The sequence below is a fragment of the Metopolophium dirhodum genome, chromosome 3 (assembly GCF_019925205.1).
Source record: "Metopolophium dirhodum isolate CAU chromosome 3, ASM1992520v1, whole genome shotgun sequence".
NCBI lineage: Eukaryota > Metazoa > Arthropoda > Insecta > Hemiptera > Aphididae > Metopolophium > Metopolophium dirhodum.
In genome coordinates, this window is record NC_083562.1 from 19,534,175 (window position 1) to 19,551,521 (window position 17,347).

At 26.7% G+C, this 17,347-nt stretch overlaps 3 protein-coding genes across 4 annotated transcripts; 2 read left to right on the plus strand and 1 right to left on the minus strand.

Annotated features, from left to right (window-relative positions):
* Positions 1-7,109: 7,109 nt before the first annotated feature.
* On the minus strand, positions 7,110-9,622 carry LOC132942006 (dnaJ homolog subfamily C member 17-like). The gene is made up of 7 exons (XM_061010289.1): positions 9,256-9,622; positions 9,061-9,189; positions 8,844-8,996; positions 8,601-8,783; positions 8,466-8,546; positions 8,208-8,393; positions 7,110-8,145 (listed from the first exon to the last, which is right to left on the minus strand). Exons 1-7 carry the CDS (start codon positions 9,325-9,327, stop codon positions 8,032-8,034), a joined length of 918 nt encoding a protein of 305 aa, XP_060866272.1. The 5' UTR covers positions 9,328-9,622; the 3' UTR covers positions 7,110-8,031.
* LOC132942008 (anaphase-promoting complex subunit 15) lies at positions 9,611-10,859 on the plus strand. Of its 2 annotated transcripts, XM_061010292.1 has the most exons (3): positions 9,624-9,970; positions 10,041-10,109; positions 10,582-10,859. In XM_061010292.1, exons 1-3 carry the CDS (start codon positions 9,842-9,844, stop codon positions 10,729-10,731), a joined length of 348 nt encoding a protein of 115 aa, XP_060866275.1. In that variant the 5' UTR covers positions 9,624-9,841; the 3' UTR covers positions 10,732-10,859. The 2 variants fall into 2 exon arrangements, with proteins under 2 accessions (XP_060866276.1, XP_060866275.1); XM_061010293.1 differs by lacking the exon at positions 10,041-10,109 and having other exon boundaries at positions 9,611-9,970.
* Positions 10,860-11,560: 701 nt separating this feature from the next.
* LOC132942002 (aarF domain-containing kinase 1) lies at positions 11,561-16,696 on the plus strand. The gene is made up of 10 exons (XM_061010284.1): positions 11,561-12,099; positions 12,175-12,264; positions 12,344-12,547; positions 13,948-14,109; positions 15,131-15,289; positions 15,416-15,516; positions 15,782-15,944; positions 16,013-16,210; positions 16,272-16,414; positions 16,476-16,696. Exons 1-10 carry the CDS (start codon positions 11,962-11,964, stop codon positions 16,642-16,644), a joined length of 1,527 nt encoding a protein of 508 aa, XP_060866267.1. The 5' UTR covers positions 11,561-11,961; the 3' UTR covers positions 16,645-16,696.
* Positions 16,697-17,347: the final 651 nt, after the last annotated feature.

The following is a 17,347-nucleotide window of genomic DNA, read 5'->3' on the forward strand; positions in this document are numbered from 1 at the left end:
TTTTTTCTAAATTTTTTTCAAATTTTTTTTTTTGTTTTCTAAAATGTATTTGCCTGCGGGCGCCAACCCCTCCCTTCAATTTTTTTTTTAGTACTTTAACTCTAGTTGAATATTTTGTATTGACTTGAAAATTGATAACTTGGTGCCCCATGAATTCTTTAATGAACTAAATATTTTGAATAGTTTTTTCTGTTTAAGATTCTGGGCATTTTAGTTTGTACTTCGTTATGTGTGTTTCTACTGTAAACTTTTTTCCAAATTTCTTTTTTGTTTTCTAAAATCAATTTGCCTGCGGGCGCCAACACCTCCCTTCAATTTTTTTTTTTTAGTATTGTAACTCTCGTTGAATATTTTGTATTGACTTGAAAATTGATAACTTGGTACCCCATGAATTCTTTAATGAACTTAATATTTTGAATAGTTTTTTCTAAATTTTTTTCAAAATTTTTTTTTTGTTTTCTAAAATGTATTTGCCTTCGGGCGCCGACCCCTCCCTTCAATTTTTTTTTTAGTACTTTAACTCTAGTTGAATATTTTGTATTGACTTGAAAATTGATAACTTGGTGCCCCATGAATTCTTTAATGAACTAAATATTTTGAATAGTTTTTTCTGTTTATGTTTCGGGACATTTTAGTTTGAACTCCGTTATGTTTGTTTCTACTGTAAACTTTTTTCCTAATTTCTTTTTTGTTTTCTAAAATCAATTTGCCTGCGGGCACCAACACCTCCCTTCAATTTTTTTTTTTAGTACTGTAACTCTAGTTGAATATTTTGTATTGACTGAAAATTGATAACTTTGTGCCCCATGAATAATCATTCTTTAATGAACTACATATTTTGAATAGTTTTTTCTGTTTATGTCTCGGGACATTTTAGTTTGAACTTCGTTATGTGTGTTTTTTAGAAATTTTTTTCAAATTTTTTTTTTTGTTTTCTAAAATGTATTTGCCTTCGGGCGCCAACCCCTCCCTTCAATTTTTTTTTTAGTACTTTAACTCTAGTTGAATATTTTGTATTGACTTGAAAATTGATAACTTGGTGCCCCATGAATTCTTTAATGAACTAAATATTTTGAATAGTTTTTTCTGTTTATGTTTCGGGACATTTTAGTTTGAACTCCGTTATGTTTGTTTCTACTGTAAACTATTTTCCAAATTTTTTTTTTGTTTTCTAAAATCTATTTAACTGCGGGTGCCAACACCTATCTTCAATTTTTTTTTTATGATTTTAACTCTAGCCAAATTTTTTAAACATTGACAATCTGGTACCCTTTGAATAATTCTTTAATGAACTAAATATTTTGAATAGTTTTTTCTGTTTAAGATTCTGGGCATTTTAGTTTGTACTTCGTTATGTGTGTTTCTACTGTAAACTTTTTTCCAAATTTCTTTTTTGTTTTCTAAAATCAATTTGCCTGCGGGCGCTAACCCCTCCCTTCAATTTTTTTTTTATTACTGTAACTCTAGTTGAATATTTTGTATTGACTTGAAAATTGATAACTTGGTGGCCCATGAATAATCATTCTTTAAGAAACTAAATATTTTGAATAATTTTTTCTGTTTAAGTTTCGGGACATTTTAGTTTAAACTTCGTTATGTGTGTTTCTACTGTAATTTTTTTTTTGTTTTCTTAAATCTACTTGCCTGCGGGCGCCAACACCTTCCTTCAATTTATTTTTGTAGTACTTTAACTCTCGTTGAATATTTTGTATTGACTTGAAAATTGATAACTTGGTGCCCCATGAAAAATCATTCTTTAATGAACTTAATATTTTGAATAGTTTTTTCTAAATTTTTTTCAAATTTTTTTTTTTTGTTTTCTAAAATGTATTTGCCTGCGGGCGCCAACCCCTCCCTTCAATTTTTTTTTTAGTACTTTAACTCTAGTTGAATATTTTGTATTGACTTGAAAATTGATAACTTGGTGCCCCATGAATTCTTTAATGAACTAAATATTTTGAATAGTTTTTTCTGTTTAAGATTCTGGGCATTTTAGTTTGTACTTCGTTATGTGTGTTTCTACTGTAAACTTTTTTCCAAATTTCTTTTTTGTTTTCTAAAATCAATTTGCCTGCGGGCGCCAACACCTCCCTTCAATTTTTTTTTTTTAGTATTGTAACTCTCGTTGAATATTTTGTATTGACTTGAAAATTGATAACTTGGTGCCCCATGAATTCTTTAATGAACTTAATATTTTGAATAGTTTTTTCTAAATTTTTTTCAAATTTTTTTTTTTGTTTTCTAAAATGTATTTGCCTTTGGGCGCCGACCCCTCCCTTCAATTTTTTTTTTAGTACTTTAACTCTAGTTGAATATTTTGTATTGACTTGAAAATTGATAACTTGGTGCCCCATGAATTCTTTAATGAACTAAATATTTTGAATAGTTTTTTCTGTTTATGTTTCGGGACATTTTAGTTTGAACTCCGTTATGTTTGTTTCTACTGTAAACTTTTTTCCTAATTTCTTTTTTGTTTTCTAAAATCAATTTGCCTGCGGGCACCAACACCTCCCTTCAATTTTTTTTTTTAGTACTGTAACTCTAGTTGAATATTTTGTATTGACTGAAAATTGATAACTTTGTGCCCCATGAATAATCATTCTTTAATGAACTACATATTTTGAATAGTTTTTTCTGTTTATGTCTCGGGACATTTTAGTTTGAACTTCGTTATGTGTGTTTTTTAGAAATTTTTTTCAAATTTTTTTTTTTGTTTTCTAAAATGTATTTGCCTTCGGGCGCCAACCCCTCCCTTCAATTTTTTTTTTAGTACTTTAACTCTAGTTGAATATTTTGTATTGACTTGAAAATTGATAACTTGGTGCCCCATGAATTCTTTAATGAACTAAATATTTTGAATAGTTTTTTCTGTTTATGTTTCGGGACATTTTAGTTTGAACTCCGTTATGTTTGTTTCTACTGTAAACTATTTTCCAAATTTTTTTTTTGTTTTCTAAAATCTATTTAACTGCGGGTGCCAACACCTATCTTCAATTTTTTTTTTATGATTTTAACTCTAGCCAAATTTTTTAAACATTGACAATCTGGTACCCTTTGAATAATTCTTTAATGAACTAAATATTTTGAATAGTTTTTTCTGTTTAAGATTCTGGGCATTTTAGTTTGTACTTCGTTATGTGTGTTTCTACTGTAAACTTTTTTCCAAATTTCTTTTTTGTTTTCTAAAATCAATTTGCCTGCGGGCGCTAACCCCTCCCTTCAATTTTTTTTTTATTACTGTAACTCTAGTTGAATATTTTGTATTGACTTGAAAATTGATAACTTGGTGGCCCATGAATAATCATTCTTTAAGAAACTAAATATTTTGAATAATTTTTTCTGTTTAAGTTTCGGGACATTTTAGTTTAAACTTCGTTATGTGTGTTTCTACTGTAATTTTTTTTTTGTTTTCTTAAATCTACTTGCCTGCGGGCGCCAACACCTCCCTTCAATTTTTTTTATTTATGATTTGAACTCTAGCCAAATTTTTTAAACATTGACAATCTGGTGCCCCATGAATAATCATTCTAAATATTTTGAATAGTTTTTTCTGTTTAAGATTCTGGGCATTTTTGTTTGTACTTCGTAATGTGTGTTTCTACCCTAAATTTTTTTTTGGTTTTCTAAATTGCGTTTGCCCGCGGGCGCCAACACCTTCCTTCAATTTTTTTTTATGATTTTAACTCTAGCCAAATTTTTTAAACATTGACAATCTGGTGCCCCATGAATAATCATTCTAAATATTTTGAATAGTTTTTTCTGTTTAAGATTCTGGGCATTTCAGTTTGTACATTGTAATGAGTATTCATACAGTAAAATCTATTTGCCTGCGGGCGCCAACACCTTCCTTCAATTTATTTTTGTAGTACTTTAACTCTAATTGAATATTTTGTATTGACTTTAAAATTGATAACTTGGTGTTGCCCTATGAATAATAATTCTTTAATGAACTTAATATTTTGAATAGTTTTTTCTAAATTTTTTTCCAATTTTTATTTTGTTTTCTAAAATCTATTTGCCTGCGGGTGCCAACACCTCCCTTCAATTTCTTTTTTTAGTACTGTAACTCTAGTTGAATATTTTGTATTGACTTGAAAATTTATAACTTTGCCCTATGAATAATTCTTTAATGAACTAAATATTTTAAATAGTTTTTTCTGTTTAGAATTCTGGGCATTTTAGTTTGTACTTTGTCATGTGCGTTTCTACTGTAAATTTTTTTCCAAATTTTTTTTTTGTTTTCTAAAATCTATTTGCCTGCTGGTGCCAACACCTCCCTTCAATTTTATTTTTATGATTTTAACTCTAGCCAAATTTTTTAAACATTGACAATGTCGTACTCTTTGAATAATTCTTTAATGAACCAAATATTTTAAATAATTTTTTCTGTTTAAGATCTTGGAGATTTTAGTTTGATGTTTGTAATGTGTATTCTCACTATATAATTTATATAAATTTTGTTTTGTATTCTAAAATGCATTTTCCGGCCGGCGCCAACACCTTCCTTCAATTTTTTTTTATAATTTTAACTCAAGCCGAATTGTTGAAACATTGATAACCCGATGCCATACGAATAATCCTTCTTTAATAAACTAAATATTTTAAATAGTTTTTTCTGTTTAAGATTCTGGACATTTTAGTTTGTACTTTGTCATGAGTATATTCATACACTAATTTTTTTTAAAATTTTTTTTTGGTTTTCTAAAATGCATTTGCCTCCAGGTTCCAACTGCCTACTTCAATTTTTTTTTTTAGTTATGTAACTCTAATTGAATATTTTGTATTGAATTTAAAATTGATAACTTGGTGCCCCATGAATAATCATTTTTTAATGAACTAAATCTTGTAATTATATATTTTACTATAATTATAAATTTCATTATAATATAATATAAGAATACACTTTAAATTAAATTAGTTGTTATCAAGACAGACAGTCTTAAGACAAACTCTTTTCTGGACGATTTCAAAACGGATTATGCTTAAAAAAATTGCACAGTTGTCTTACCTATAGGTAGCAGTCAGTTGCTAGATCAACCAGTGTGATATAAAATAGGAATTATTCTTGTTGTAGATTAGCAGACAGTAAAAATGTTATGGTTGTTTTAGACAGTAAAAATGCTTAGATTTTCTTCAACAGTATCTATTCTGATAAGAAAGTCCGAAAGTGAATCTAGTTGGTACTTTGGAGGGGTCAAAAGTAAAAATTTCCCGGTAGTTTTCAAAAGCACAGTGAAAAACAAAAGAAAAATTAAGGAAAAACTGGAATTTTTCCGCAAAAATTATCAAATTTTGGTTTTTGGTGCATCTCTAAAACAAATTACCGTGATACATGAAATTTTTACTGAATTTTCTTTCAAAGCATTTCCTATACACCATAACATTTTCCAAATATTTTGACTTATTTTGAGTTAACAGACATTTTCAGTTTCCATTTTTTTTTTCTATAAATACCATTAAAATTTTATTTGTTGGATAAAGAGCTTGGAAATTTAATAGAAGGTTCGTACTATATTGTTTCAAAGGCTAATAAAAAAAATTATAAATCCAGTCACAATTTTTTTTTATCAGCATTTAAAGTTCAAATATTGACAAAATACGTAAAAATGACGAAAATTTGCAATAAAATTTTTTTATTTAAATCTAAATTTAGACAATGTTATACAATATCTCTCAGAACTCAAAAGAATGTCTATATTTATTAAAAAAAAAAATGTTTACAAGCAAATCAAATTAAATTATTATGAGCGTTCATTGTTCATATTTTTACAAGATTGGATATTCACTCGATTTCATATGTAGCGATTTTGTTATTATTCAAGAACAAATAACTGTAGATACATAAAAATTTCACTAGCTAGTGGTTTTACAATGGTGTTTATTTATTTATTTTTTTTATATACTGTATACAAAATTTTTACCAGATAGAGTGCTTCGATTTCGACATATAATACCTTATCTTTTAGCAAATTGGATTTATCAAGATGGTACTTTAGAAAGGTCATTTTTCGATTTCCTCAATAGTTATTTAATGCCACGGGAAAAACTACTGACAAATTACGAAAAACCGCTTAAAATGGGATTTTAATTTCTAACGATTTGTATATCACTGTAGCAACGAATAAAAAATTATAAAATTATAATATTAATTCTACTTGTAACCTACTGTACAGCCGTGCGACATTCACTTACCCGTTTTTTTTTTGTAATTGTCAATAAAATTTTATTTGTTCGGTAAAAATGCCTGAAAATTTAATACAAGGCTCCCGATATATTGTTACAATAGCAATTGAAAAATATTAAAAATAAATAGGCACAATTTTTTTTATAAGTATTAGTGACTTCAAGACCGATTGGAGACTTATGTGCAGCCGAATGTATATTACCGAACGGGCAGAAAGTTCTTTCTGTCGTCGTCGTTTATATATCACCCAACCAACATATAAACGATATCGTAAGATACTTACACTTAGTTCTACTTCCATACACTCCGGGAAGAGCTGCAGAACTTTGAGAAGATTACGACAAAATGCCAATGATACTTGGAGGCGACTTCAACATAAACTTTTCATAAGATGAGGCACCACTGATTTCGTTTTTAGAAAATATATTAAATTTAAAGATGGATACCGCTCGAAATATTCCGAGTACCAACTACAAAACTACACTAGACGGTGTATTCTCGCGATTTTTAAATGTTATAAAATCAGAAATTTATATATCTTATTTCAGCTACCATAGACCAATAATTACATGTATAAATGATATTGAAGAAATATAAATTTTAAAGAGAACGTGATCTTGTATGATTATTGTTACCTTATTATACAAATTCCCACTCAAACCATGACATTATATTCCCCAATCAAAGTCGTACTACAGCTAAGATGTTTACACATCATTCGTGAGTACAAAGGCACTCACATTTTTTTTATAAGTTTTTTAAGTTCAAATTTTGACAAAATTTAATAATTATTTTGTAGTTAAAAATATATAAAATTTTCAACTTTTATAGCTAAGGATTGAAAATTTAAAACAAGGTTCCACGTAAAAAGGTTATAATATATAAATTACTTTATTCACAAAAATATCATCAAATATATATACTTAGTATTATACTAATATCATAGGCTGACTTGACCGTCTTCGCTCAGAATCGTTTTTCTTATACAATGATATTATATCATTGAATTCAAATTGAACACCATTCATTACAGTGACTCACTTGTAACTTACTGTACAGCAGAGCGATATCCACTTAACCGCTTTTTTTTAAATTAATTTTTTAGTTTTAATATTTTACCTGTGATAATAGTCAGTATATTATAAATTAAAATAGTACAGTTATTTATAAATTCCGACAATAGATTAGTGGTTAAAATATAATTTTCAAATTTTATAGAATTGAGGAAAATTTGAAAAACCGGTACTGTTTCCGTTAAAGTATAATTAAATTAATCCAAATGTGATATTTAAATTAATGTTAAAGATAATTTTAAGGTATTAGTGTTTTAAAACAGTCAATACTCATCCATTTAGTCACAATGTGGTAAATCCTAGTTTTTGCATTTTTCGGAACGTTATTGACTTAGTTGACGTTATTGACAAAATAGTGATAAAAGTTGAAAGTAAGCAGTACTAAACATTTTTAAGAAGCAAAGTTAATAACTTGAATCATAATATGATGTTTCAGATCAAAATTATATTTTAATACTCCATTAAAAACCGAACAGGAATTTAACAAGTAATAACTAATAACGAGTAAGTATATATTATAACTTTTGTTTTTGTATTTTCACAATTCCACATTTATTTGTTCTTATACAGTGTTAGAATTTTTTTCAGAAATTATTTTTTTAATATTTTGGGGATTTTTTTTCTGATTGCCTGGTAGATATCTTTAATGTTCTATTGTCAATCAAGGATGAAAAAAAAATATTTATAAATATTTACATATGTACATAATATCTACGAGTATTAATAATAATTAAATTAAATTATTAATTATGTAAATCAAATATGTTAGACTTCTCATAATACCCAAGGTTCTTGTGTATTTATTTTGTTTGAATTACTATTTTCTTGTTGTGGTTTATTAGCTTTTCTACATCTCTCAAGTATCATTGCTTCATAATCCGAAAAAGCCTAAGGAAAGTTATATTTTATTTATTAATAGAAGATTGGTGAACGTGGTTTAAAACAATTACTTGTGCAGATGAGGTATTTTCAGCATGATTGTCATTTGGATTTTGATAAGTTGAAAATATAGTACTAGGATTTGTAGCAGAAGTATGATTAGTAGTACTCTTTTTAGTTTCTTGTCCATAATCCCCGAGAAAACTCACAATTAGAGGACAATTTGGATAACCAACTTCCAAATTTTTGGCGTTTATCTAGCAAAGTAAAATTGAACACAGAAAATTGTTTGTATAAAGTTCACCTTAATTTAATTTAAAATCACTTACAGCAGAAGTCTTAGACTTGTACTCAACAAGAGCAACACATTTTTTGTTTTCCAGAACCACAACTGTTAATACGTCGCCATACTATAATATTGAAGTGTATTAGACATATATTAAAATATAATTTTGATAAATTACCTTAGAGAATAATGATGTTAAATTGTCTTTATTATACACTCCATTTTCCTTCCACTTAACTTTTAATTTGAATGAACCAATCTTTTCTTTTTCAGTTTCTTGCTGCCTAAGCAGCTCATTAACACGGGCTCTTTCTTTTGCAAGTAAAGATGAACTTTCTTTTCTTAAACGCTCCAGTTCTTTCTATACAAAAAAAATTAATTTAAGAACAAAAATTCAACAAAATACCTATCTAATAAATACCTCAAAATTGCGTTCCACTGTATTTTTTTGATTTGCTAATGCTTCATTTTCTCTTTTAGCAAGATCATCTATTAGTTTCTTTCTTTTTGAATCATATTCCTTTTCTCGTAATTTTGCGGCAATTTTAGCATTTACTAACTTGTCATAAGCTAACTAAAACAAGTAAAAATATTTAAAATTAAAATAATATTTATAGTACAAAAGCAAGACATCTTACTCGAGCTGCTGTGTCTGTAAGAATAGTTAATATTTTAGATAACTGCAAGAACAATTGAGCTGCTTTGGGATTGTCAGGATTTTTATCTGGATGGCATTGTAGAGCTTTCTTCCGATATGCCGTTTTAATCTGATAGAAAAAGCATATATTAATAGACAATAGTAATATTATAGGAATGATTAAAAATTAATTTACCTCCTTTTCAGTAGCTGACTGTTGGATCTCTAGTATTCCATAAAGATCTAAATCTTTCAAATCTGAATCCATCTTAAATAATATTATAAAAACGTTGTACCAAAACCAAAATTGAAAAATATATTGTATTATTTTCACTTATCACCATCTAATATCTTAAATCGTAATTTTTCAGTTTTCTATTTTGTTATCACCTTATACACCACATATCACTATACCAGTTAGTATACCTCAGAATAATTGTTTTCTGGTAATATACACGGATCTTCTAGACCGTGGTAATATATAACCATAGACCTGATAATAATTATTATATCTTATCAATTATTATCATAGACCTTTGAACCACAGAATAACTTGTTTGTTATTCCGTGTTTGAACATCTCAGGCCTCAGCCTTCTCAAGGACTGGTGTCCAATGTATTTTGCTTTCCAATTTCTTTTTTTCGGACGTTGATTGAAATTTGAAGATCTTTAACCTATTCTATAGTTCCGGCGAATGACGATCATTCAAATTTTTATGATCTGTTTTTAATTTAAATATTTATATTTGTCTCATTTTATTTTGATCAATACAATACATCACAATGAATTCTGGCATCCCAATTTTTCCAACTATGATCCCAAATATCGTTAATCCATTATGGTTTAGTGTTGATGAGCCTAAAAATGAAGACACAGAACTTATACGAATAGAAAGTATTCACCAAAACTGGGTAAAATTAAGAATATTTACTAAAATATTTTACAAATTAATTTAATAATAAGTATCCGGACATATTTTAGTTACTTACATTAACAAATAAAATCAATGACAAGGACTTTCCAGTACCAATTGGCAAAACGGCAACTGAAGTAATATATACTTTTCACAATATTTTTACTATGATTCATATTTGTTCTAAATAATTTGTATTTTGAAGTATTTTCTTTTCTTGTTGTAGTTCATCAGTTTATTATTAGTTTTATTTTCATTGATATTATGTGTAGCTGTATTGAAAACTATTTTTTGGATTTTAAAAATTATTTATTAAAATACTTAATAAGTATTTATTTTTAAATTATAAAACGTACACAATTGAGTTACAATACATTTAAAACATCTGTATAATTGAAACAAAAATAATTATTTAAATAAATAATTGTTTAGAAACAAGACAACAACATATTATTATTTTGTTTAAGGCATAGTTCTTAATAATATTATTTGATTATGCTATCATTATAGTATTGTTATGTGGAACAAGTCTTCTTTACTGGACACCCTTTTTTCAATTTTTGTTTTCTCAAAAACATTTTGTAATTCTTAATTTTTTTTTTTAAATAGGTGCAAGATGAGGATGATGAAGAAGATGAAGAGGAAGAAGTCAATGCTTCAGATGATAGTGAAACCCATGATGAGGAAGACGATGATGTTGAAATGGATGTTACAAATACATATGATCGAGATTCACCCATTTCTGTTTCTACAAGATAATTCCTAATATTAATAACAGTAAATAATGGTCATGGTTTTGGTTCATGATTTTCCCAAATTGTACTCATTTTCAATATTATTTTCATTATATTATACAAATAAATAAATAAGTTTTTACATAATTTATATTTAATTTTTATTTATCATATATTTACAATTTCAACATTACTTAATTAATTGATAAAAATTATAAAAATAAAAAACTGTATATACTATACAGAAAAATTTTATTTTGTTTTTTTTAATAAACAATTTTTTTAGTACATCTATGTAAAATAGGATTATTCTTTTAACAGTTATTACCCATTATTAGTCATTATTTTAGAAGTTATAAGGTATTTTAACATTTTGAAAATATTTTTCTTACACAGTTAAAAATTATTGCAGGACAATTTTATTTTAAGGTTTTAACTTTTTGAATGAACACGTTTTTCATTATTTTAAATTCATATTCTGAACCTGAATTTTTTTTTTGATAATTTCAAATGAAATGTGCCCCTGTGAAGTGTTTACCTCCAAATATTGATCCATTACTTCGCTGGCCAAACATTTTAAGATATTATTAAATGAAACACTTTTAACTGTAATTAACTATTTATGTAATATGTTCCATATATACCTACTGTAAATTTAAATAGTTATAATACCTATAATTATTTAATAATATTATGATAGTAGGTAAGTTAACCGATTATTTCTATTTTATTTTATTTATTATAATATTCATAGATATTAATTTCTATTATCTATGATAATATTAAAATATTTAATAATAATAAAAATGTAAATAGTAAAATATGATGAGTGATAAAAATTCGTTCAACATGTGTTATCATTAAGTGTTCAAGGTCATACATTATATAATAGTATTATACAGTATAGACTATAATAATTAATAACCTATAGGTCTTAGCTATAGGTATACAAGACTTAGTGCAGAATAAATATTAAATTATGTGCAATGTGCTTCAAGAACTGAAATTTAAATTGTTTCTGATAAGTGATTATTGATTAGTAATAATAAAGTACCTATATTATTTATTATTTTTTAAATTTTTTAGTATATTGGTATTTGATTAATCGGTTTATCTATCATTAAATTATATCAACTACCTATTAATTATTATTTATAACCGATCTTAACTGATTAGTTAATAATTAATAGTTATGTAATATTAAATTGATTAAAATGTCTTTAGAAAAGTAAAATTAATCTGAGTGCGGTGAGGTATGTTAATTAAGATGTTAGGTAGAACAATTGGATTAGGTATTCTGAGTGGTACAGTAGCGTCTGCTTACTCCTTTTATGACAATGATTTTAATATTGATTCAGTCGGCATTGTTCGATTTAGTCGAGCTGCCACTACTGTAAGTCTTAGTTTTCATCTCAGGGTAAATGTATGTATAAATCACTAAATTGCATAACCAAAAAATTTTGTTTAGGGGTTACATGTGATGTATCATTACAAGACTACTCTGTATGCACCATCAGTTAACAAATCTTTACCAAATTATCAAGAAATAAGATCAAAAGTATGTTAATCCCTGTATTTAATTTTTTATTTTGTCAAATTTTTATTAGTATTTGTAATAATTTATTAATTTTGTCTAGTCTCATGTGAAAGCTGCTGAATTGTTGCTAGATCTATGTCGCACAAACAAAGGTGTTTATATTAAGATTGGACAACACATTGGGGCATTAGAAAATCTTTTCCCAAAAGAATATACAGACACATTGAAGGTTTTGCACAGTCAAGCTCCCATTACACCTTTAAAAGAAATTTACAAAGTAATCAGAGAGGATCTCAAACAAGATGTAAGTATAAGTATTTCATAATATATGTGGGTTTGCACATTTTATAATAGGTCATACAAATACAATATAACTCTGTTTCTTTACATTTACTTACATAACAATAATAATAATATTGTGATAGCTATCATCACAAGCCTTTTATACAAAATAAGAGATTTTTGTGGGGGTTTATTATGTTAACAATATACTTTTGAGATAATTTTATTTACATTAATTTCAAAATTTAGTATTTATAATGTATTTTTATGAAAACTATAATTCTCATTAAAGTTATTAGGAATACGGGTTTATTATTTTATCATACACAACATAGTATTAATATTTGACACCATTTAGATTCTGAGCGGAATCGATGAATATATTGTATTTACCTCGATTTACAATGATGTGTATGTGTTTTTTTTCTGTCTGTCATCAACATTTAGGACAGTAAAAATGCTCTGATTTTCGACATAATTTATTTTCTGATTGATAAGTGAATCTAGTTGGTACTTTTAAGAGGTTAAAATTGATAATTTTCAGTAGTTAAAGATAAAATTTCGATAATTTTTAAATTATTTTTCTGTTAGAAATTTATAAAAGTTTTTCTTTCCATAGCTAACATTATAAATTTAATTAAAGACTATCTACAAATTTTTCCACCTTCAAAAAAAAAAAAATTTTAACGGAAAGTAACATTTATTTTTATGAGTGAATTTTAAATTTTTACGATATTGGATTTGCTCTGGTAAATTAACGAATTTTCATCCATCAATTTTAGTTAACATTAGACATTTTAATAGAAGATTCCCCACAAATTGTTTTACCTTTAACAAAAAAAAAGTTTGCCTGAAAGTTTTTAGCCATGAGATATATTTGATTTTAATTTTTTTTTTTAATTATTAAATTTGATTATTTAACAAATATGCTAGGATAACTCAACATCCCTTTTCAGAATTGGTTTTTTTTATTTATTGGTTTATCATTGAATTCAAATATAAAACATCCATTACAATGACATACTCAACAACCAGCACCCACTTATCCACCTTTTTTAACTTGCTATTAAAATATTCATTAAAACTAGATATTATTAGTTTTGGGTTTGGTTTATGAAAAACAAAAATAATATAAATATCTAAAATTTACTTGGACAGAGTTATAAGTTATAACTGTTGAGTATTATAATTTATAACATTTTGTTGACATTAAAAATAATTCTATCAAGAATACCAATTTTTTTCTCTCTTCACAAATTTTTAGAACAAAATTGTTCTAAAATGAGACATTGGAATTGGAATTATTTAATGACCCATCTAAAATTATTCACAACCTCGAATGGATCCCTAAAGTTGAAACATTGTGATATTGTATGAATTAAATATATTTTGTTAATAAGTTGATATTATTTATAATTAAAGGTCGATCAATTATTTAGTGAAATAGATCCAAAGCCACTGGGTGCAGCATCATTGGCTCAAGTACATAAAGCAAAATTAAGATCAACAGGAGAAAATGTTGCTATTAAAGTGCAGCACTCATATGTCCGGGGAGATGCCAAAATAGATATTGCTATAATTGAGGTAACCTACTTATGTATTAACAATACAAATTAGTGGTGAATTTTTCAGGTATGCTTAAGAATAAAACATAGTTACAAAACTTATGGATAGTAATTTGTTTTGCACCACCACAGTTATTTAAAAATTTTCACTCCGCCTCTAGGCAAACTTACATCAATAGTCTTTAGTTTAAAATGTCGATATTCATGATTGATATTTTATGCAGGTTAGTCTAGTATATGATTTATTTATGGATAAATGATAAATACCTCTTATAATATTTGAAATTGTATTTTATCATATTTTATTTTACTTTAACAAGCTAGGCCTTTTTTAACACACGTATAAAAAATATGTGTTTAATTAAATTAACAATATAGTGCTTAATTTATTGGTGATTAAACTAAAATGTTTAAGATATAAATATTTAAACTTAGTTATTAGATTAATCATAAATGAATCAGCCTTCCAAGTGGCTCATTTGCTAAATAATTAGTGGTGACTTGTTATAAGATAGTAAAAAGGTGCAGTGAAACGGGTTAAACACTTAGGTACTTTCAAATGTTAGCTATTACCTAACTATTGTCTATGCTACTATACATTGTAACATTATATACTTTTATTTGAAAGTTTTGTATCTGTGTATAAAAAATATATCATATTACAACAGCTGGTCACCCAGTGGCAGTGATAAATCGTTGACGGTGCGGTAGCTTATAGCACTACCTATATGGCACTTGTTAGTTGTTATTGCCAGGAAATATTATACTGTGCCGAAAACAGATCTATTAGCAGTTTCAAGACTAACCAGGGTCTGGGCATGCTCATTCAGTTGTGCTTTTCCGGATGATTTGTATTATTAATATTAAAGTATTAAACAGTGCCAAGTACGAGTTAAAATTTGAAAAAGAAATGAGCATGCCCATGCTTTAGAGCCATAATTCACCACTGATACAAATATTATCCCTAAAACACTGTTAATATATACCAATATATGCTCATGTTTTTTAAATAAGTAATAATGCAGATTACATTGTTTTAGACTTTAGTGAACATTGGTTCCTATATTTTTCCTGATTTTAAATTTCAATGGCTTGTGAAACAAACAAAACAGAATATACCAAAAGAATTAGATTTTACAATTGAAGCACAAAATACTGAAACTATTAGATCAATGTTCAAACACTTGAAGTGGTTAAAGGTATTTTTTTATAAGCAAGTGTATTCAAATGCATATTTATGTAACCTATAATATATATAAAATAACCCACCTAAAATTATTTAAAAAATAATACTAAATAATAAATTTTTTTTTATTAATTTCTAGGTACCAAAAATATACAATGAGTATAGTTCGTCCAGAATTTTAACATTGGAGTTTTTTGAAGGTGGGCAAATCAATGATCTTGATTACATTAATCGAAACAAGTAAGTATTTAACATTTTAATTTTGTATAGGTATAATGGCATTAGTATCTAATTAGTTATTGAAAAACAAAATGAAATAAGAATATATTTTTTTTCGTCACAACCGACGCCTTAGTTCGCTCGGCCACTCCGTCCCCCAAGAATATATATTATACTAGTTTAAGTATTTAATACATTTTATGTATAATATTTTATTACATATGTTAATTAATATACAATTTGACATGAATACAAATAATCAAAATTCATAATTACATACATTTAGATTGAAAGTAGATGAAATATCTGACAAATTGGGAAGTTTATATAGTGAAATGATATTCAAAAATGGATTTGTGCATAGTGATCCTCATCCTGGCAATTTGTTGGTAAACAAAGATAAAAATGGTCAATTGAATTTAATACTTTTAGACCATGGACTTTATGCTGTAAGCTTTGAATTTAAACAATAAAATATTCAACTGTTTTTTTTTTTTTAATTAACTTTTTATTTCAGATATTATCTGATAGCTTTCGACGTACGTATGCTAAATTATGGATGAGTATATTGGACAATAATCATGATAGAATGAAAAAATACTGTACCAAACTAGGAGTAGCTGAAATGTATGGTCTACTCGTATGTATGGTAGCTGGACGCACTTGGGATTCAGTTCAAGATGGCATTGTTACTAAAAAATTAACTGACGCTGAAGTAATTAAAAAATTATAATAGTTTAAAAAAAATAGTAACAATTTTCTTTTTTATTTTACAGAAAGAAAAATTTCAAAGTGGAATCCCATTAGTGTTGACTGAAACTTTGTATATTCTGGAAACCGTAAATCCTCAAATTTTGTTATTACTTAAAACTAATGACTTAATACGGGGCATTGATACAACTTTGGGAACACTATCAAAGTAAATTATTTTATTTATTTATAGACCAATTAAAAATTAAAAATTTAATTTATTATTATAGGTTAACATCTTTACGTCCAATGACTGTAACCTGCATAAATACTATTTATGATAAACCATTATACAAAAGTTCATTTTGGACCAGCTTAAGTATTCAACTCAGAAAACAATGGTCACTTTTAAGAGCTAAGCTATTTTTTTTCTGGCTCAGCATTATTGATACAGCTTAGTCTTAAAAACTACATGAAATCAAGTTAATTAATAAAAGTATTTTTCCATAAATAGTAATTTTATTTTTATTATTTAATTTCATAAAAAATGTGTTCTTATCTTGTCATAGATTTAATTTATGATGGTATATTAAACTACATTTTCAGTATTATGATTTACAGTATGGACTATCAATTTGTATGATATAGAGTATAGACTAGTTTAATATGATTTAAATATTGGTAAGTTGAGGCTGTCCCATTTGTGGTTGGCGCCATCAGCATTGTATTCACTTACACTGTACTGTTATTGTCAATTAATTGTGCACTTTGTGAAGCATCGAGAACCTATATAGTATATACATACTATATAAATAAAAATAGGGAAAGCAAAGTAAGAGCTTCTCAAAGAACAATTGAGCTACCATGCTACCGTGTATAATTTTCTACAAACAATGCTGCATGGGGAGAATTTATTAATGCTAACACAATTCCAGCCTCCCATGTTTGCTGTTCATAACCAAACCGACAAAAAAAATTGATCCATAAGATCTGAGAATTTAACTATTGTTCATATTATCCAATTGATTTTAAAACATCTACTTATAAAAATAATCTGCTTAAAAATGTACAGAAAAAAAAGTTGGTTTTTGTTTGAAAAAAAAACTGCCATATAACACTCTTTAATAGTACAAAAAAATGTTAAGTATATGAAAATAATATC

Bases quoted from the DNA above. Each gene is read 5' to 3' on its own strand.
- LOC132942006 (XM_061010289.1), bottom strand. From the start codon at position 9,327: ATGGATTCAGATTTGAAAGATTTAGATCTTTATGGAATACTAGAGATC. The intron at 9,190-9,255 runs GTAAATTAATTT...TTTTTCTATCAG, and splicing joins AGTCAGCTACTGAAAAGGAG to ATTAAAACGGCATATCGGAA. The intron at 8,394-8,465 runs GTAAGTGATTTT...TTACTTTGCTAG, and splicing joins ACAAGTCTAAGACTTCTGCT to ATAAACGCCAAAAATTTGGA.
- LOC132942008 (XM_061010292.1), top strand. From the start codon at position 9,842: ATGAATTCTGGCATCCCAATTTTTCCAACTATGATCCCAAATATCGTT. The intron at 9,971-10,040 runs GTAAAATTAAGA...GACATATTTTAG, and splicing joins AAAGTATTCACCAAAACTGG to TTACTTACATTAACAAATAA. The intron at 10,110-10,581 runs GTAATATATACT...TTTTTTAAATAG, and splicing joins TTGGCAAAACGGCAACTGAA to GTGCAAGATGAGGATGATGA.
- LOC132942002 (XM_061010284.1), top strand. From the start codon at position 11,962: ATGTTAATTAAGATGTTAGGTAGAACAATTGGATTAGGTATTCTGAGT. The intron at 12,100-12,174 runs GTAAGTCTTAGT...AATTTTGTTTAG, and splicing joins TTAGTCGAGCTGCCACTACT to GGGTTACATGTGATGTATCA. The intron at 12,548-13,947 runs GTAAGTATAAGT...TTATAATTAAAG, and splicing joins GAGAGGATCTCAAACAAGAT to GTCGATCAATTATTTAGTGA.